Consider the following 22,395-nt stretch of genomic DNA (forward strand, 5'->3'; position numbering starts at 1 on the left):
TAAAAATCAACCCAAAGAAACATATCCCTCCCTGCATTGCTTCGCCCTCAAAATGCACGGACACGCAATGCAAGAGTGGATGTATCTTTATCATAGCTAAAGCAAAGCAAAATAATGCTTCTCAAAAAATAAAGCAAAGATGATGAACGACAAAGAAGAACTAAAAATGAACATACAGTACACAAGAGTATATAAAAGCAACAGTTGGTTGTTAGTCGGACACCAGCACACCAGATCCAAACAAACAATGACACTCAAAACTGTCCTGCTAGCTAACATTACAACGACAGCATATTTTGGTCCTGTGAAACAGCAAAACCAATGTTACTCACATATGGAGCAGAAACAATGCAACCTCGGCACCCATTTTCAGGCCTTCCCGCGTAGGTCTCTCCAGCGCTAGAAAGCTTTTCTAATATTAACGTGGGTCCTAAAACTCTTGCCTGATCATAACCCTTCTTTTTCCAGTGATATTCCTCTGATATTCCTTTTCTCTTTTATAATGTCTCTCAGCCATCTCTCTTTCTACAGTCTTTCTTCAAATCTCCCTATTGCTCACTCTCTCTCCTCCCCATCATGAGGGAATACGCCCCCTACTGTTGATTGGCTGCAAGTGTGTTACGGTGCTCGGTTCGATCAGAAATCACTTACTGCACTTTTAGGCCCCGTTTAGACTAGTGCGTTTTCGTTTTAATACGCATAAGTTTTGCTACGGTTACGTCTGTCATTTACACTACGCCGGAGTTTTCGAACCTTGAAAACGGAGACTTTCGAAAACGCTGCAGACCCTGTTTTAGTTTGAAAACGGTTGTGTTTCAGTGTAAACGAACCAAAACGGAGACTTTTGAAAATGATGGCGTGGCTGCCCACGTTCGCTCTGCGTATTCTTGACGACCATGTAAACAATAACATGGAGACTGAACTGCAATCTTTGCTGGCTTTGGGGGCCGTTCACATATCGCGTCTTTTGCTCACGCAAGTTTGTTATTTCAAATGTAGGCGCGGCAAGTGCGCTTATAATAGAAGCCTTGCCTTACACATTAACATTATGGTCTTTAAAAAACTGATTGTGCTCCTTACATTTACATTTATGTATTTGGCAGACAGTTTTATCTAAAGCGACTAACATTGCATCCAAGGTTTACATTTCATTAGTTCCATGCTTTCCTTGGGAATCAAAACCTCTACTGTTTGAGCTGCAGAGCACAAGTGCTTCTGAACAAAAAAATAAATCCCTATTACTACAACTGAAAACAGACTATTATTATTTAGGAGGTATCATGGGAATTTAGATCACTTCAATGTAAAACAGCACAAATGCAATATCAATTTAAAGCAGAGAATGGGAGCATTAGCATAAGATTCACTTACGGAGACCAGAGGTCAACGATCCCTTAAAGCTTGCAGCGTTCCATTCAATAACATGAAGAATCCCGCCTCCTTTCTATAATAAACATTATGCCAGTCTATCACTTGCTTTCAAAATTTGTATTAGCCAGTGCCATGCGTGGGAGAATCACAGAGAGGCCACTCTGAGCACTTACAGGCAGATGTATCCATAAAAACCCTCTTATTCTAATTCAATTCACTGGAACATTGCTTATATTTAATAATGCACAGCTGCACAGTTAAGTCTGTCTTGCCTCTCAATGCATTAAGAATGACCAGCGAGTTAATTATCAGTAATGACAGGAAAAACAACAAGTAGTCTTGGCATAATGGATTTACAGCATCGTACACACCGAGGCAGAATACACATGACAACAAATAGTAAAAAAATAAAAGAAAATATGCCAATTTTTATTTTTTTTTATTTTTATCAAGGCCTGAATTACGAGCCCTAATTATTCTTGTCCTTCTTGACATCTTTTTCAAACCACCATGACTAATTGACTGGTAAATATATCAAGATGTCATTTTCTTGCAATCGGCGGTCAAGACTGGCATCATTTGCTGTTCACAGACTGAGACCCCTCGCTAATAATCTTGGATTTGCCTGAAGACCGACGGGGATGTAAAAGCTGAAGTGCGTAATTTCTGTGGTAAATGGATTTGCAAAAAATATTTTAAATAATTTTCCATTGATCAACAAACAAATAGTCCTGCCCCAAAATAATACCACTGGTTGAGTGTGTAGTTTAGTTGGTTGTCTCTGCACATGAAACAGGGATAGGAGAGATTATTTTAAAACTGAACAATTTAGTTTTAATGATAAATTGATGATTGATTCAATGTTAATAATTTAAATTGATTAAGCTTTAAGTTTTATTGGATAAACCATCATAAAATGTTATGAATTATGAGGAAAATGCTAACAAACTCTTAAGTATTGTTATTTAAATTCTAGATAAAAATGAACAACTAATCATTCATTTTAATGGTAATCAACTATGAAAATGTTTGAAAATTCAGTCAAATTAAACAGATACATGGATAGGAGAGACTATTTTAATAGTGAAATAATTACACACCTCAGCTTTAATGAATAACGAATGATTAATTCAATGTTTAACTGATTAAGATTAAGTTTTATTAGCTTTAAACAATTATGAATGGCAAAAAATATTACACTAAATGTTCATACTAAAACACCTTCTGAAAATGTTTGGAAAATACTAATAAATTCTTAAGTATTTTTATTTAAATTATAGTTAAAAATGGACAACTAATCATTAAATTTAATGTGCCCCATTATGCTTTTTTGAATATTACCTTTAATCCAGTGTGTAATATAGCTGTTTGTTAAGTAAAGTGTCTGCAAAGTTTTAAAGATCAAAGTGCATGACAAAAATTAAAAAAAAATGTATTGTCTCCTAAAAAAAATAATCGATTCAGAACTGTTGAAATGAGTCATCAGCAATTCAAGCAGTAGCGGCTCCTGATTGTAAATTTTGGTAGGGCAGACTCTGAGGCTTACCGTTAGTTTATGATAAACATTTTAACAAGCTTTACATTCTAATCGCTGAACACATGCAGAACACTTTTGGCAGAGGTTGTGTTATTCAGCCTGAGGGTGGTACTCTAAAGTTGATTGACAGGCTTTAAGTACACATGATACATGCATAGAATTGCCTTAATGTAGCACTTATTGCCTCAGAATGTTGTTTTTAAAATATTACAAGTTGTGGAGGAATTCCAGCAAGGAAAAGAAAGTCATGTCTATTCTCATAACAAACATAAAATTTAAATATGGTAATAGGTATGGGTGTGGTGAGACAGTTAGCTCACAAGACATGAGATTGAGTTCATGAGAACAAGATTCTTACATAGTATTTTTAAGAAATTCTCAATGACGAAATACATGACTATTAATGCCAGTGCATTTGAAATGTTTTAACTAATCATCTTGTAATGATTGTCATTTCAGTTCTACTTTCTGAGTATGAATTATCATATGCAGCAAAAGGCAACAATACTCAAGCACTGTAAAAGGTTTTGCCACAAACTCAACTGCCTGGCTTCTCTCCTGTATGATTTCATATGAGTCTCTTCAGACCTTAGAACTGAACATGATTTATAAGCTTCTACAACTTTTGACCCTCTTAACTGAACTCCTCATCACAAATTGAACATAGAAATAAAAACAGTATAAATAAAAATAACACAGTTCTTTCTTAGTCTTATTAAGTGCAAAGAATAAGTGCAACCATAATCAAAGTACTTTTCCGATATTCAAAGTGCACTGCATATAGACCAATACTTTTTTCAAGCATGATACAGAGCTACGAGTGGTTACAACTACACAGCCCAGCATGAGATAGCTTTCATAATGGGAGCCACTCTCAAAATGCGGGATAATGAAATCACGTTTGAATGTGCGCTTGCGTTTTACTTTCGCTTTCAATTTCGCAATCGCACATACTATGTGAATACTAGAAGCGGAGGTGCTGTGCGTGCATTCTACAATACAAGACATTTGTCAGAACATATGTAGGCATATTTTATCCTAATTTCACCCTCACACTCCGTCATGGCAATATCGCAAGACAGCTTTTCACCTCAACGAGAAATCTCTTATTTTAATCTTGCACGAGATCTTGTCACACCCCTAGTAATAGGCATTTTGTTTCCAACACGCACTGTAAGTGGTAGGCCAATCAACAGACTGGGCCATCTGACCAATCAGGACAGAGTAGGCTCACGGTAAGGAGTGGTTTAGAGTGACTGAATCTTCGAACAAACCTTTTTTTGAGTTGTTGCAATATTATAATGTATATTATGAGAAAATTAAAGTGTTTTTTACCTTAAATGCATGTAAATCTATTGAAGAAGACTCCAAAACAAAATTAGGAACCTTTAAAGTAGCATAATAGGGGCACTTTAATGATAATTGACTATGAAAATGATAGAAAAATCAAGTCAAATTAAACATTCAGCTAAATGAATTTTCTTCAACGAATGATTAGCAACCTTCAATATATCTGCTCTGAAAAACAACTGCTAAATCTCCTTCCACAGTACACCATTGTTTAACTAGAGCACGGATCAAAGTAAACTGCTTCTGTATTGACTGCATGAAAATCTCTACTGTTTACTAATTGGCCTTATATTACACCCTTTACACTGTCCTGAATGGCCCTATTGAATTACCATTACACTGAATTGAATTATTGTATTGTATCACACTGTTTCTACATTACTAAAGAGGACCATAAGATGCTAATCTACCTACTGCACTGACTTATAATTTGTCTGTATTAAGCTGAGGTTTTTCTTGAAAAATGATATTTTGGGTTTTGCATCTATATTACAATTGTTTTATCGTACCGGTACACAGAAAAACTATCAGTCACAGAAGTTAGCGTCTTGAACGGTTGATAAAACACTACATTTCTCTCAAAATCCACACACTGCATTTTTGCATACTAATGTTTTTGAATATTTCAGCTGATGTCAGTCATGTAGCAATGTCAAATCAAGGCTCTCTCTCTCTGAAAATATGCTAAATTAATTAACAGAAATATACAGGGGTGAATAAGCAATCCAGAGTCTGCAGAAATGGCCTCGGAGAAGAGCCACGAAGTTTTAAAAACCTTGAAGGTTATGAAACACGATTATTTAAGTTGGTAAACATCAATTTCTGAAACCAAATGAGTAGTTAATGAGAAGCTAAATATGCCATACTGTGCTATTAGCATCTCATATACATGCAAAACAGTTTATCAGTATCAAAAAGACAAGGCTCTGTTCACACTTAGAGGCCGTTCACACAGAACGAGGGGCTGTTCATGTAATAAATGTACTTTAAGTCACCTTAGATAACAGCATCTGCTAAACGAATATATTTAATTGCAATTAATGAGCAATGAATTTAAAAGAGATAAAACTAGCATGCAAGAGAGAAATAGAAAGGAGAAATTAAAAAGAAAGAGATGAAACTACCTCCTGCACACTCAGGCCTTCTTTCTGCATGAAGTAGTGCTTTTTAAACTCATAATAGGAGTTGTACTGGTGCCAGGACTGCAGGAAGTCAAACCTTTAGGGTGTAGAAGACACACACACACACACAGAGAGTGGTTCATAGTTATTACATATTACAGTGATCTAATAGGAGCAGTGAGACCGCCGCATCTGAAGGATGACTGTAACGAGCAGGAGTGTAATTGCTTACCGCGGGTCATTCTTGGCACGCACACTGGTCTCGAATTTCACTCCGTTTCTGGCCACATATTCAGCTAGTTTGTCAATGACAGGCTGGATGTCGGGAGGCGGAGGGATGATGGCTGCGACAGGGGCGGCAGGGGCCGCCACCGACGAGGCGGCGGTGGTTTGAGGAGGCCGAGAACTGATGGAAGAAAAGAAAAATAAAGACGCATATAGGATTTTTGAAATACTTCAATCTCTACAGAATGCAAAGTCAGATGCACACCTGGAAGTTGGAGGGGCAGCAGGAGCAGAATGGGAGAGCGGAGCAGATGCAGGAGCTGACACCGTGACTGGACCCGCAACAGGGGCTGATGGGATTGCAGCTGCAGGATCCAACAAAGGTGTGGTGCCAGGGGGAGGAGGAGGACCAGATGCAGGAGGTGCTGACATCATGGCAGCGGGCAGCGAGGTGTAATAGGCGCTGGCGTCAATCCCAGGTGGCGGAGGAGCAAGGCAATATGTACCATCAGGCAACATACAGTAGCCATAGTACATTGCTGCCACATTTGCTGTGTGAAATACATACACACACACACACACACACACACACACACGCACAAACACACACACAAACAAACACCACACAGAATTCCTTAATATGATGCACGTAAAATAAGCGTTTTCTAATTGAATATGTTTAAAAATGTAATTCATTCTTGTAATGACAAAGCAGAATTTTCAGCAGTCATTACTCTAGCCTTCAGTGTCACATGATCCTTCAGAAAAAGTGGTCAGAAAACACTATTATGCTGATTTGGTGTTTGAGAAACATTTCTTATTATCATCAATGCTGAAAACAGCTGTGCTATTATTTTTGTGGAAAGCACAATATTTTTTTCACAATATTTCACAATATTATACATTTTTTCCAGTGTTCTAAAGTTCAAAAAGCATTTATTTAAAATAAAATGTATGTTTAATTTCTCTTTTGAACTATTCATTGCATCCTTGCTGAAAAAAAAAAAGGATTTACTGACCCCAAAACTTTGAACAGTAGCTCACATTAGTTCCACAATTTTTATATTTAATTATAATATCTCTGCCTCGTTTTCTCTGCCCCAATTTTAATGTAAAGACGGAGCTTCATTTTGGTGATATTTGTCGAGCCCTGCATTAAACATTAGTCATTAATAGTATTTCTGCTTTGGTCATACTGCCGGGAAAGTACACTGAGAGAACTGCTGATGCAAATTAAGAATTAAAATAATCTACGTTTGGATCACTGTCCGCATAATTAAATTTTCTTTTCAAGTAGAAGATAAAAAGCGAACAGAAGAGAAAAAACAATCGTTTGTTCTGCTCTACCACAAATAATTAGGATCAAACTGTCCTCATGTTGAGATGGCAAGTATGTAAAGACATACAGTTCTTGAAAAACACTTAATAAAGCCTAATTACTGTCAAGCGCTGCTCTTTTCCTTCAGTCAACAGTTACAGTGGCAAAAAAGAACCATTAAACAAAGCAGTTTAATAAAAACCCAATGCAAACAGAGCCGTGAGTTCAAGCTCTGTTCAGATCAACACAACTGAATCGGTGCTATTAGGCAAATACAGAAAATATCTGCTATGTGCACATTTTTTAGAGGCTTAAAGGTTTAGTTCACCAAAGAATACAAATTTTGTCATCATTTACTCACCCTCATACAGGTTTAGAACAACATGAGGTTAAGTAAATGACAAAATTTACATTTTCAAGTGAATAATTCCTTTAAGTGAGCACAGAAGTGTTTAGACTTCACAAAGGTAAAGACACGAACCTGCAGCACTCTGACAATGATGAAACACTACAAAAGAAAAAATAAAGACATTTTAAAGCAAGAGAAATTAAAGCAACGCCATCTCCTGGGTACTCTTGAAGTCAGGGCTGTTAAGGACCTAGAAGAGACCAAGAGTCCTGCTCAATTGGGTGAGTTTAGCATTCTGTCTGACTGCAGCCACACATCAAAGAGAGTTGAAAGAGGAAGGGGAGAGGGAGGAGAGGGGCGCTGGGAATCTGGACACAACTACATTTACTTTATGACTGACTGTGAATGTGTGAACGTGCACGGGAGTGTGGGGAGAAAAAGAGAGAGAAACTGAGCGCAAGAAGGCAGGAGCCAAACAAAAATGAGCAGAAAGACCAAGGGAAAGAAAAAAGAGAGAGCAGCAAAGAGATTCTTGGGGAAGAGAAAGGAGAGAGCAAGAGATGTGTGTAGCAAGTGTATCTCCAAAATTTTATTTGAGATATGGCAGAACTAGGGCTGTGACTCACGATTATGAAATTTTGAATGAAACAACTTTAAGATTAATATTACGAAACAATATTATGCAACAATATTTCATCTCCATTTATTTATATGCTAGACTGTAATAAGTGGGATGATGCACAGTCAGTGCTCATTATTGCAAAATAAACCCCTTGAGCACACAGTATGGAAAAAAAAATAATAATCAGAACAGAAAATGTAAATAAAATGTAAAACTAATGTAAATAAAACAGAAAAATAATCGCATGCATTAAAGCATGAATTTTGACAGCCAATATATATACGTGTGTGTGTGTATATATATATATATTTATTAATGCATGCGATTATTTTTCTGTTAAACACGTTAAAAAAATTTTTTCTGTCATCCCAAACTCATCCTTTTGACAGCAGTAATATATCATATTTAATAACTTTGGCACACACACATTCAAATTATTCAAATAATTTTTATATATTACTATATTTCCTTAAATATGCTAAAATATAAAAACATTTACATTTTTAAAATAAAAATCATTTTTAATGCAATGTGTTTGGAACTGGAAGTCAGAGTTTGATCAAATATCTGCATTTAAATCAAATAATCAAAACAGATGATTATGTAATCATTTTGACAGGCCTATTTCCATCAGAGTATATCATAAACATATTACTGTATGACATCACTGCCCCATAAAAACCACAGCAGAATTCACACATCTCATAACTAATAGGTCCATCTCGAGCTTAGCAGGCTTCATTTTCAATGATGGGATCTAATCGTTTAGGACGTCTCCCTGTGGAAATAAAGAGGTAGAGAGCTGTGGAAGATCCAGAGTCGAGCATTTGCTGCTGGATTTGACTCGAGCGCCATTTGAGAAAGATTAGCCTGAAGAATCAACAGATAATCCTCAATGCCTGAGGGAACACGTCTCAAACGCAAACAAATTTATGCTTACTCTGGCAAATAAGTCCATGAGTGAGTTCTCTTCAATGAATTCTTTTCTGAATCTCACCCCAGCTGGCTAAGAGAGGCTGCAACACGGAATAATCCTAAGACTTGAACTGAGCATGAAGTGTAATACAGAGGTTAACGGACAAGTCCTAATGGGATGAGATGGGATTTGCAAAGAATGAACCGATTCTGACTCTTGATTTTAAAGCTGCAGTCCGTAACTTTTTTTGGTTAAAAATTATCCCAAAACAATTTTTGAGCAAGTACATAACCAGACAGTGTTCAAAACTATCTCCTTACCATAGCCCGATTTAAAATGGTAAGCTTGTAATAATGTTTTCCAGTTCGAGTGGTAGTGGTAGGTTTCCGCGGGAAATTCGAGCATGCCGCTGTTCGTCTTTACATTATTATGTCACGTCTGTTTACATAAAGGAGTCCCAGCTAGTAGGCTATATGGCATGTGGAGGATGCTGCAGGCAGCGGATCAGTTATAGCCTTTTCTCACAGCAGCTGCACTAATTAAACATATCATTTTGATGGTGGATTGTAATCCAGAAAGGTCCAAATGACAATCACCAGTGATAACTGGAGATCCACCCGTAGTCAAAAACAAAAGACTTCGGAGTGGCGACAAAGATTGAAATCTACAGGTAACGCTAATACACACTAAATACACAGTCACGCAATGCTGATGTTCTTAACATTAACAATTTGAGAACAAAGTATAACAATTATATATTTGCACAGTTTGACGTGATCCGAACTAAGCGATCGTTAGATTTAATCACCATTGGTAGCGCGATTTATTGTAATGCTTTCAGGTTTCAGACAAAGAGGCAAAACTTACGGACTGCAGCTTTAATGAGGGAATTACAAAAAAAGTTAAGTTTTCAACATTTATAATAAGAAATGTTTCTTGAGCACCAAATCAATAAGCATATTAGAAAGATGTCATGTGACACTGAAGACTGGAGTAATGATGCTGAAAATTCAGCTTTGCCATCACAGGAATAAATTTATATTTACATGACATTTTAAATATATAGAAACAAAATTACTATTCTGTTTTTACTGTATTTTTATTTTTTTAAAAAAAAATCATCTTTATAAAAAATCTTAGACTCCAAAATTTTTGAACAGTACTGCATATAAACAGTATGACTTCATTCAAAAACCATTTAAACTGATTCAATGAGAGAGTAATCCGTTTTAGACCAGTGAGTTCATCTATGACTTATTTCTGAGTGGTTTAATTCATTTAAAAGAACTGACTCAGAAGAATCATTCGACTGTAAGATCACAACCCAGGTAAAACAATTCCTTTGCTGTACATGTAATACTATCAGAGTGGTTTACTATGGTGTTCTATACCAAGACTATATTAACCTATTTATGCAGTTCCAAGATCTAACGACAATGGTTATCACTGTAAAACCACAAAGAAAAGTACTCTGAACACTAAATAGACTCATTTTACAACACATCATGACTCATTATATAAAAACAGACAACTTATTCTGCTGGGATTGCAGTTTTGGCAGCAGCTTAGTCCAGTAACTGAGCAGTTCAAAGGTCATACCTCCCCACTGTCAACATACTTAATAAATTGCATTAATCATGCGAGCTCAATGGATGTGGATCACCAAGGTCTGCTGAACCCTGGTGAAATGAGAGTGTAATTGTTCTATTGGTGTGAAACAGACAGAATGGCCTGCTATTTTCAGCAGAAGAGCGATGTCTTACTGAAGTAATGGGGAGGGCGAAGCTGGCACGGTGTGTGGTGTAGCACCAGGGTGACTCACAGGCAATGAGCAGAGCATTCTGGGACAAACGAGCAGAACGGCACGCGTAACGTAATAAATCTGGAGTCTGCCTAAGCTATGGCCGCTGGCCGTAAACAAGGATTTCCAAGAAGGCTTGGGGTCACCCAGCCGTGTACGTCTCTCAATCCCACTGAGTGCACACTTCCATGAGCCTCATGACATCCCACCACTAGTTAACCAAAGGAATCTGTTTTTATAAAACGTTTTCTGCTTTTGTTGTACCACATGGTTGGAACTTGATAGCAACCGGTTTAAAATATATCAGGCAGAGGCAACTAATTCAAACTTGATTTGGGCATGGAGGGAACAATGTTTAAACAAACTTCAAATTTACTGCCAAGCATCCCTCAAAGACAAATACACAGCAAACCTCTGATACAGGCCAAAGCCTTGGAAAAATAACCCTCATATTTGGACAAAGATTATAGGATGACTGTGGTTAAGCCCACAGAACCTCTTTGTAATGCTGTTAATCCTAGAAAATACACATTTGCAGTCAAAGTAGCTTTTCTTTTGAGAAACTGGCCCACTGAAGCGCCTTCGGGCACTGTAATCCTGTGGCACTTCCCTCAAGAAACCAGTAGTGCTCTTTCAGTCAAGCTAATTGAGACAAATCAGCAGTCTCAGCTTGAGTGTTTCACCAGCTGAGCGCTAAATTCTCTATTTCCAATAAAAGGCGAATTGCTCGTTCCCCACAGTACCTTAAAACCTTGCGAGTTAAAGCAAGAGAACCAGCTAACGGCAAATGGAAGATTAAACACCATGGGACTCTGGAGGACAAAAACCTTCTGTTATTCTCTTTGGTCAAAATAAATCTACTGGTGCTTGCCGTCATAATTTGTCTTGGCAGGTCCAAGTTTTTTGTTTTTTTTTAGTGTTTTTTTTTTAGTATGACCAGATGAGAGGATAAAGCTCTGAGTATGTAGTGTAGGGAAATCAATAAATCAATAATTATGATTTTGATCATAATTGTCCTGCTAACTATAATTAATTGAACTATAACTAGATGTATGAACTATAATTAGATGAAAAACTTTAAGCTAAATTTAAGTAAAAATCAGAAATAATGACTAATAAAATAAGTTTAGGTCCTAAAATTACTAAAAAATAATCTAAAATAAAAATAAAAACAGAAAAATTTAAAAAAAAAAAAAAATGATAAAAATGACAAACGCACAACAAAATTACTAAACTTAATTTAAAAATGAAAATCACAAATTAAATCATTAACGTTTTATCAGTAAATCAAGACTTCAACTTCACATCTGTCCTCTTGGCAGCAGCAAAAACAAAACAGTTATTTATTTTTTAATAGATTGACACAAAAGCAGATGCAACAAAAAAATGTTCTTTTCCCATTATAATTAGCAAATCTATCCACATCGCATAATGTCTTATTTGTGTCTATGTGCTGTTAATTATTACAATAGGAAGTTATAGTTTTGCCAAGTTGCTCATTTGCCACGTATCAGGTACTAAACTTCAAGCAAGTGCTGCAATATCAAGCAAATCCAATATTATTCCAAATTACCAACGATTACTTTTAGCTTTGCTTCTAAAGCTGCTTTTTGAGCATCAGGTGCACTCATTTTGGCAACACGAACAGAAAGCACGCATCTGTGGATCAGACTGCTTGAAACTCGCTCATTAGGAGCAGATGCTATTACTGACAGACTTATAGACTAATTTGAGCGCCTTTGATTCGCCATTGAATTCACACGCACAACGGACATATCTGTGATTGGTTATGGTGCTCAACAGCTGCAAAAATCTGAGGATGTAATGAGAATCAATTCAAGTGTTGAAAGAAAAACTGCCTTTAAAGTTGTAAAGTTGTTGAATTAGAACTGACTAAAGATAAGGAGGGCAGTCTGCCCACTTTAGTACTTAATTTAATGAACTTTGCTCGCACTGAAGGGTCAGCTTCATTGCCATGTTCACTCAAGGATGCCCTGAAAATCAATCATTCTAAAAATAATTCAAGATGTTAATGATTTGCCACAGTCTTTAAAGAGCTGGCATTGTAGTCCTCACCCACTTCCATTAAAGGCTCTTCTCAAGAGGACATGTGTCTTTGTTCATCAGCATGAGACATGCCAATAACAACTGACCACATCCAAAAAAGACAAACAGAACTCTATCATGCTGCAGTTTCAGTTTGTGTCAAGCTTTATGGTGCATTTTAAGTCTAAGCACACCGCAAAAGTCAAGCCCATTTATGTTCACTATATGTTAAAGCACAAATCTGCTCTTTAATTAAGTACAGCAACCAAAATGACTAACAGTATGAGATGCAGAGAAATATTTTTATATAGCACACCATAAAATATGCATACAGAAATTTCTACGACTATGTTAACCCAGTAAAGAAGAACCAAAGTACTCTTAGCATGCTTAACCTGAAATTGTTTCTTTGGGTCCACTTCAGTTGTTCATATTTGTTTATTTATTTTTATTTTTTGGAACCCAGTCATGTTAATTATTGTCATGTAATACTGAATAATTAATAATGATAATAATAATGATAATAATAATAATAATTATTATTATTATTAGTATTACTACAAAATAAACGCGGACGGAATCGCGGAATCCATTCATAAAAACGGAATTTACAACATAACGCGAAATGTCACGGAATTTGTCAAATTTTTGATGAATGAATAAAAAGCAGGTCAGTACACTTAAATTAAATCACGATATAGAGTGTCTGTGAATATTAAACCGCAAAAGGCTATTTAAATATGAATCCTGCTTGTCTGTATGTCTCTGAAATTAATGGCACAGAAGCGCGGTTTCATTTACCTCACACACACACACACACACTGAAGCACATGTGATGCTCGCGGTTTTCATCCTCTGTCGCCTTACTATATGAGGACATGAATGCACAAAATTCATCTCCAGAGCTGCTCTGAGTCACTTCATCAGCATTTTACCGCTTTTGTTTTAGAAAATCTATCGTCATACCATAAACACACAGAAACTCAAAGCTCTTGGCAACCCGTCAGAATAAAAGTTTGATTTAACTTGACAGAAACATATTACTGTTGTACAGTAGAATTGAGACACGTTTCAATGTAATAATAATACTAACACTAATAAACTTAAAAATAATAATAATAAAAAATAATAAAAATCAAACTATATTTTTAAGGAACAATCTGTTTTTCTTCATAGTTTTAATTTTAACAGTAAAGCTCTGTTGTGCAGCACTTTGTTTTATAAAAAAAAGTTTAATTTCATGATTAAAAGATAAATTAAATTAATGTTATCCGTTCATTTGATTGCCAGATAAATTAAAATACGCAAAAATTTCATGAAAAATAAATTTTTTAATTAATAATTAATTAATTTAATTAGACATTCTTTTTGATTATTAAAATTTAATTGAACCATTAAAATCGAGTCCAAAAAATTAAAATGGAAAAAATGGAATTTGGATTTTTTTATAATGATTATTATTATTACTATTACTACTACGAATAAATTACAATAATAATAATAATAATAATAATAATAATAATAATAATATGCATAAGGCTGAACAATTAAGGAAACTAAAATCCAAAATCATGATTATAATTAAGATTTATAATAATGATGATGATGATAAAAATGATGATGATGATGATGATATGCATGCTAGTGAAATTATTCAACTGCATTATAATTAAGATTAACAATAACAATGACGATAATAATAATAATAATAATTATTATTATTACTATTACTACAAACAAACAAATAATAATAATAAGAATAATAATAAGAATAAGAATAAGAATAATAATAATAATAATAATATGCATAGGGCTGAACAATTGAGAAAAATAAAATCAAAATCATGATATGTATGCTAGTGGAATTAATAAACGGCATTATAATTAAGATTAATAATAATAATAATATGCACAGGGCTGCACAATTAATTAAAATCATAATTCATAAAATCATTAATCATAATATACATGCTAATTAATAAACTGCATTACTATAATATAATAATGATAACAATGTTAATAATGAGCATAGGTCTGCAAAATTAATGCAAATAAAATCAAAATCCTAATATGCATTCATGATTTTGATTTTATTTTCATTAATTGTGAAGCCCAAAACTCTTCAAACTTCTAAAAAGCTGTTCCATGACCTTTTGTTCAACTATATAGATGATTTGGTATCATACTCACGGTCAGAGCTGTATTCCACCTGTGTGGTTACTGTCGCCGGCTGCTGCTCTTCCTCTGCTTTGGGTGCCATCGCTGCAGCACCATTATTCTCCTGTTGGGCTTTTCGAACGAGTGCTGCCAACGGGTGATCTGGGTCAATGACCTGCAGAGGCTATGACACATGAAAACATAACATCAGTGGGCTGTGCACTACTTTCCTCAGTATATATATCCCACCCAGAAAATGTGTGTAAAGCTGTTTAAACAAAACAGAAAAGATTTATTTGCGTGTAACTATACAACAGAGTTAAGTCAATAAATCAGGTTTTAAACCTAGCCAGTATTTTGTGCTTCCCCTTGGAGAATCAATTCACTGGAGCACATTGATTTGTAGTTATTTCAGGTGGCTCTGTGGCAGATCCTTCCAAACTTTTTGCACAGTTTGGCTGCATTTAGTTCTTTTCCTTGCCCATGTGAGACACCGCTCCAATTGTGTATAAAGTAGCCAGTCTAACAATGTAACAAAAAGACATCCAACATACTGGGATGTCCCTACGAACCAAAGATTTCAAGTTTGCACTTGTCTCTCCTCAGTACTTCCTGCCACTGGATGTCACTCCATGCTTTATAGACTTTTGCACGCTGTCATCACTTCTGCTTGTTGCCGTCCTGCATGAACAGATTCTTTCCCTACCCTGCGAGACCACTTCTTTTTAGAAAATAGGCTGAACATGCACTTTACTGGAATCCCTTCTGTCCTCTAAGGAGGTGACCTTTTAAGTACTGTTCACTAGATGCAGAGAGCTTTTTTGTCTTCCAGTGCATTTTCTGTCTAGTCTCTCTAAATGTCTACACCGTATTATGACACCACGTCTTAAAAATCCATTTTGCTTGCCTGTTGCTCACTGAATAACAAACATATTTTAAGAAACAACATGATGGTGAGGAAACAACAACAGAATTTTCATTTTTGTCTGAACTATTCCTTCACCAGAAGCTTATTCAGCTGAGGCTGTAGTACTACTTTTCACCACTAGAGGTGCTATCTTACAAGTATGAGCTCTTGAATATTCATCACATGGCAGAAATTATTCCTCAAAGGCTCATACTTCAAGCTTTCAACGAATGAGCTCTCTGGTTAAAAGGTTCTACCCTGTGTGTACGAAACTGTCTCCATTTTTAATATTTCCAAACATACAGACAAAAGAAAATGTAAGAGAAAGGACAAAAGTATAATAATATCTATAAGGCAAAGCTACTTATCACAAAGGCAAAAGTTTCTTAATCTTGTGTTTTAATGCCTTAAAAAATCTGGGTTTCTGTGATGGATTGAACATTCCTGGTGCAAACTTTAAATATGTCAAGGAAGTCATTTAGCTGGCTAACATAAATGAGGTCCTGTGGAAATTGTGAGAATGATTTGTGATAGTCCGTAATGCATAATTTAAAATGAGGTGAAAATTATAAACAAAACACCATATGCCATAATTTTTCCAGCAAGTCTGTTTATAAATTTATAGCTGACATGGAATTTCATTAGAGCTGCATAATTTCTTGCCAATTAAAAACATTATAAACCTAATAAATGTAGGGCCTGGTTTCACAGACAGGGCTTAGCCTAAGCCAGGATTAGGCCTTAGTTCAATTAGGATATTTAAGTAACTTTTATAAACGTACACTAGAAAAACACATTACTGGTGTGCATCTTGAGACATAACAATGGCACAGACATATTTTAAGATATGTCAAAGCAAGTTGCTTTCAGTTAAAACAGCTCAAACATGCATTTTGTACTGGCAGGGCCAGTACAAAACCACTGATGTTAACAAGGACAACAGATAAAAATCTTATTGTTTATGTTTTAACATTGATTCAGATTATTTTCACATGCCCTGCAAACTTGATAATGCTGCTTCTGTGATCAGAGGTACATTTACATGGCAATGATGTACTAAAAATGGAAAAATGCGTTTTTCGCCTACAGATGACAACTTTTTCAAAACGATTCCCATTCACACGGATCAGAGAAAACGACTTAAAACGCTGTACTATGCTGACGGACCAGTAGTTGGCGATGTCACATTGTAAAGAAACACCACGCACCTATTAGTCTCAGACGTCACGTACACGGACCGTTGGTTGAACGTCTGATGCATATGGCACGCTTAAAGGTGCAGTGTGTAAATTTTAGCAGCATCTAGCGGTGAGGTTGTGAACTGCAACTAACGGCGCACACCCCTCGCACCCCTCCCTTTCAGAGAAGCTACAAAGGCCGTCTCGCCGACATGTCGTCGTCTGAGAGAGCAGAGAGTAGCAATGAGGTTTCTTCTTATTTCTAACAAAGAACGGTCTCTGCTTCTAATAAATCATACGACGACTACTACTTCTACTACTACTACTACTACTACTACTACTTCGTGCATATTCAACGCAGTGACAATGCAAGCTGAATCTAAAAACATGAATGATTTAGAAGAACAACACCATAGTGACGAAACGCGCTCTGTGTTTGTCCGTTTAGGGCTGCTGTAGAAACATGCCGGCGCATAATGGCGACTTGACATGGAGGAGGGACCCACGGTGTATGAGATAGAAATGACTCATTCTAAGGTAATAAAACATAACAGTTCATTATGTAAGGTCTTTATACACCACTGAAAACAGTTATATATATTATATTGCATTTCTGTCAATAGATCCTCCCAAATTGTACACATTGCACCTTTAACTGGAAACACTTCAGGAGTTTCGAAGTTGTCATTTGGTTGGTTGAATTCTACAGGATGTCCGGGAGATGCATGTGTCGCGTTCTTTAACGGTCCGCCTGGAAACAAATGCCGTGACGCCAAACCCCCTCGTGGAAGATGAAAGCCGTCATGTTTACAACTGTGACAATGAGCGCTTACCAGGATCAACTAAACGCTGGATTTTCAAAGGTATGTAACGTTCGTGGCTCCATTGTTGCAGTTTTTAAATTAATCATTTATTAGATGCACGCTGGTCTGTTATTGTAGGGACAATGACTTTATATTTCACAACCCCAAACACGACGCGGAACAAAGCGAACTGTGATTGGTTGCGTTACATGTCAGTCAAACATCCTCTTAGGCGGTCCTTGGCCAATGAATGCTGCGATAGAGTCCAGACCTTCTGCTGTTAGTCTGAAGGTCTGACTACGCGCATATAGAGACCTAATACACATGTGCATGACGTCACCGTTTTCACAAATTTGCGCTTTTATAGTTTACACGGAGATGATAACGGTATCGTTTTCAAAAACTTGCACTTTGAATCCCGTTTTCAAAGAAGTTTGCGCTTTCAGGCCCCCAAAACGCCATTATCATGTAAATGAACAGCCAAATTCTTAAAAAGTTTTCCATTTTTAGTTGAAAACAATGTAGTGTAAATGGCCCCCATGAATGCATGACTGGTTACTTGAGCTGCTATTAAGTTATCAATCCACATAACACGTGGGTGGCATTAATCCCGAATTCTGGAAGAACCAGAACACACAGGTTGACTAAGCCACAGTAAAACATGACACACAGAGGGATCTCAAGCATAAGACCTGAGATGAATGTTCAACAGTCACTCTTCCTTAAGCATCAGAAAACTTAGTTTAATAATTTCTGACAAGTCTGGCAGTATTTGACTGTAATAACCATGAGTTAGCTCCTTTAAATAAATTAGTCTAGTATTGCAAAAGTTAAAGTTCATGATTGAAAAGCCAACTTATACCGTCAAGCCGAGAGCTGAAGACTTCTGTTAGGAAACCAAATCAGACAACATTAGTTTATTTTACAAGCTTTTATCTCCAATGTCTCTCTGTGCCACTCTCTAGAAATGACGGAGCATTTCAGATTAAACATACAGAATATTAGATGAAGAAATCAAAGCTATAACCATCTGATGAGATATCCTTATTTGAACAAATATATAAAAAGGGAACACTTTGATGTCAGATGCTTTCATATCAGGCCCAGTTCTGCCAAGAAATAGAACAACTTAAGAGCAATTTTGAAATGTATGGCTTTCAACAGTTATAAATTGAATTAGAAAATAATGGTAACTGCCTATTTAACTGGTTTAACTAAGTGCAAATAAATGCACGTTTAAGCAGTGTGCACAGCAGGGGGTTAAATTGCATGTCATTGCTGTTTTAGTTATGAACAGGCATGATACAACATTTGATACAGGGTACAAAGTACATAATCACAGTCTGAAAACTGTCAAAAGCATGTTTTAATATTCCTAAGCAGCATGGGGTGTGTTTGAAGCCATACCTTCATTATTTCCTCCAGACGAGAACTCTTCTTGGATGCAAACAAACTTGGGTGCAGGTAGTTTCCATCCCCATCATCATCGTCATCAGAATCGTCCGACTTTGATTCTGTTTAAAAAAGGGCCAATTGTTTGGGTTGTTAACTGCCTTCACATCAAATGCAGTCACATCTGTTCAGATCTGTTCATTATTTTAAAAACAACTGACTCAATTCAACTCTTGTTAAATTTTTGATACATACTACAAAATGTGTGCAAACTGCAAACATAATTAGTGCACCTAGAGAAATTAAAGTCAATATCAAACTGCATTCGCAACCAATTTCACTTGAATAATGGTGATATATACTTTTTTTAATATTTTAAAAAGATACAATTTTTGTTTTTAATGTTTAAGGTTGTTAAGGTTTTTTAATATTTTTGAATGAAGTCTCCTATGCACACCAAGGCTGCAATTATTTAATCAAAAATACAGTAAAAACTGTGAAACTGTGAAATATTATTTCAATTTAAGTCTCTCTTCAGTTTCTATTTTAACACATTTTAAAGTGAAATTCCTGTGATGGCAAAGCTGAATTTTCAGCATTATTACTCCAGTCTATAGTGTCACATGATCCTTCAGAAATCATTCTAATATGCTGATTTGCTACTCAAGAAACCATTCTTATTATTATTAATTCTCAAAACAGCTGTTTAATATTTTTGAAAACGTGACAATTTTTTCAGGATACGTCGATGAATAGAAAGTTCAAAAGAACAGCATTAATTAGAATTTTTTTGTAAAACGTAAAAAAAAAAAAACCCTAACTGAACTGTAGTTTTTTTTTTTTTTTTTAAGGCAAAACCGTATGGCAGGACTGTATTTTATCTTGTGACTGAATCATGAAAAGTGGTTGAAGAGAGCAATCACAACGACAAACTATTATGAAGACATTTATCTGCATTTAAATCTGACTAAAATCAAACCAAAGAACATCTTTTATGATTTTCTACAATAACGTTCGGCCCAAAATCTACCTCTTCATACCTTTTTTTGTTGTTGTTTAAAATGACACATACCAAATGAATAGTGGGTAAAAAAGGAAAATGTGTATAAATAAAAAGGCATCAAAAATTCTTGTTGACATCAACAAATGCTTAAAAAACAAAAAGGACAACCTAATAAACTGTAACATGAAAAACACACCCGTTTCCTGGTCCTGCTTGCCCTCTGAGGCCGGTGTGTATCTTCCCTCCTTCATAGCTCGCAAAATGTGTCTGTAGTAAGGGTTCAGGTAGTGGTCGAACCGCAGGAAATCAAACTGGGAGTTGCCAGCCTGCTTTGCCTTTAGCACAATTTCAAATTGGGCCCCCTGCTTGCATACGAAGTTGGCGGTGCGCTCAATAATAGCATGCGTCTTGGTGGTCGCAGGCTGAAATAAATGGCAAAGAAATGGGGTAAACAAGACTGAAATTTTGAAAAAGCTTAAAAGAGAATATATGCCATTTTAAAAAATAAAAGAAAGATTAATTAGAAAATTTGTATAGGGAAAAACTGGTAAAGATCATTTACTATCAATGCCTTCAGGCACAGGATTTTCTACTGCAGATCAACGCACAAACAATCTATGTGAGAGTGTGGGCCGGCGCTTCATGAATCTAACCAGGGACGTCATTAATTCATTTCCAGCTACACAAGCAGATTTAAAATAGTCACAAATCTTTCAAGCTGCAGACAAAATCATATTCATGTGCTGAACTGATTTATGGCGATGCCATATTTTAAATGACAAATGGTTCCAATAGTGTCACAGCTGTGAAAATGACACATATCCTTCATTAGAGGAAAGTATGAATATTGCATGAGAACTTTTCAAAGTGCTGCACTTTGGCTTCAATGTCCAGGTAAACAGAATCTATTGCTTTCAAAGCCCCAGAGACCAAGAGAGTCAAACAATGTCTTGCTAATCTGAATATAAACAAATCAACGTTTGTCTTTAAAATCGGATTCTTTTGTTGCTTCAAGCTATGTACTGTACAATAAGCAAGGTAATCAGAGCAGCTGAAGATTAATAATTCACAAGGCTCCTTCAAAGAACCTCACAGACTTGAAACTAATTGGGGTTTTCAAGCCTGAGAAACTGAAGGTTTCCACTAATATTCCAACCTTGAGACGAATATCAATCCCACCAACAAAGAGAGAGCAGGTTAGAGTACATTGTTACAACAAGTGGCTCACTGGATGGCTAAGTATTTATGTTGCTATGTTTCCAGTAGGCCTTGGTGGGAAAGTGCTGTCAAATCCCTGGTTTAAGAGGATAAAGGAGGGGCACTGAGACTCCTGAGCTTTTAGAGAAGAATAATTTGGTGGGATCAACTTGCTTTCAGTTACGGGCACTGTAAAATAAAATCATCAGTGATTGTGTGTGGCTCTGAAAGAGGGATCCTGCAGAGATAAAAGCCCATGTCGGGTTTGTACAGACTGACGTTAGCATCCCACCGTGCGCACAGGTTATACAAAGGAAGATCTTTATAGCTCTCAATCAAATCAGAATCTTCTGAATAGAAAAGAACAAAGAATAGAGTCTTTATTTGCCACATAGTCATAAATGGCCTCTTGCAGACTGCAAAGCTTCAATCTTTCGGTTTAAATTATCAGACATCCAACAACAGAAAACTAAATCAAGTACATATTTAATGAAAGTAGGTAATGTAGGTAGTGGTGATTATAAGTATGAATGCACAATATATTGGTTCCATATTGATTATCTGCAAACAGTAGAGACTTTTATTTTATTTTATTTATCTGCATTGTCGATATTTAATTTTATTGTTTTTTATTATAAATAATTTTATATATTTTATTGAATATTTTATTGGATATTTCCCCAATTTTTACTGTTAAAAAATTAATAATTTACTACCACCGGTATATGTAATGTTTATGCCTAAATCACTTGTAGCATTTGAAATGACTGATTTTACGTAATGTTAATCTTTAAAAACATTTATAATTTACAATAATGCTATGTAATCTTTAGAAAATCTCCAAATTAATATCCAATTTCATGCTGTACATTATAACTTTGTGATGCCAAAATTCACTTACAGCATTTAAAAATAATTGATTTTAATTTTTAGTGTTGTATTGCAGTATTTTAATATATTTAGACATAATAGTACAGAAGCCATAAGCCATTTATCTATTAAATAAAGGCCAAGTGTCCAATCACCGCAATTTTTTTTCACATGACCAAAGATTGAGCCCATACACATGTGTACCGAGTTTTGTGAAAATATCTCATTTCGT

The 22,395-nt window shown here is 35.8% G+C and overlaps 1 protein-coding gene across 2 annotated transcripts in view; it reads right to left on the reverse strand.

Annotated features, from left to right (window-relative positions):
- The window catches only part of sfswap (splicing factor SWAP), a 100,151-nt gene that overhangs the window by 66,869 nt on the left and 10,887 nt on the right, over nucleotides 1–22,395 (reverse strand). The window contains exons 5-10 of one of the 2 annotated variants that reach the window (XM_051877354.1): nucleotides 20,293–20,518; nucleotides 19,109–19,215; nucleotides 14,847–14,997; nucleotides 5,870–6,155; nucleotides 5,612–5,785; nucleotides 5,383–5,476 (exon numbers count right to left, since the gene is read on the reverse strand). In XM_051877354.1, the coding sequence (XP_051733314.1) occupies nucleotides 5,383–5,476; nucleotides 5,612–5,785; nucleotides 5,870–6,155; nucleotides 14,847–14,997; nucleotides 19,109–19,215; nucleotides 20,293–20,518 (1,038 nt within the window). The remainder of the gene's footprint in view (nucleotides 1–5,382; nucleotides 5,477–5,611; nucleotides 5,786–5,869; nucleotides 6,156–14,846; nucleotides 14,998–19,108; nucleotides 19,216–20,292; nucleotides 20,519–22,395) is intronic. The other variant, XM_051877355.1, reaches the window with a different exon arrangement.

The sequence above is a fragment of the Ctenopharyngodon idella genome, chromosome 21 (assembly GCF_019924925.1).
Source record: "Ctenopharyngodon idella isolate HZGC_01 chromosome 21, HZGC01, whole genome shotgun sequence".
NCBI lineage: Eukaryota > Metazoa > Chordata > Actinopteri > Cypriniformes > Xenocyprididae > Ctenopharyngodon > Ctenopharyngodon idella.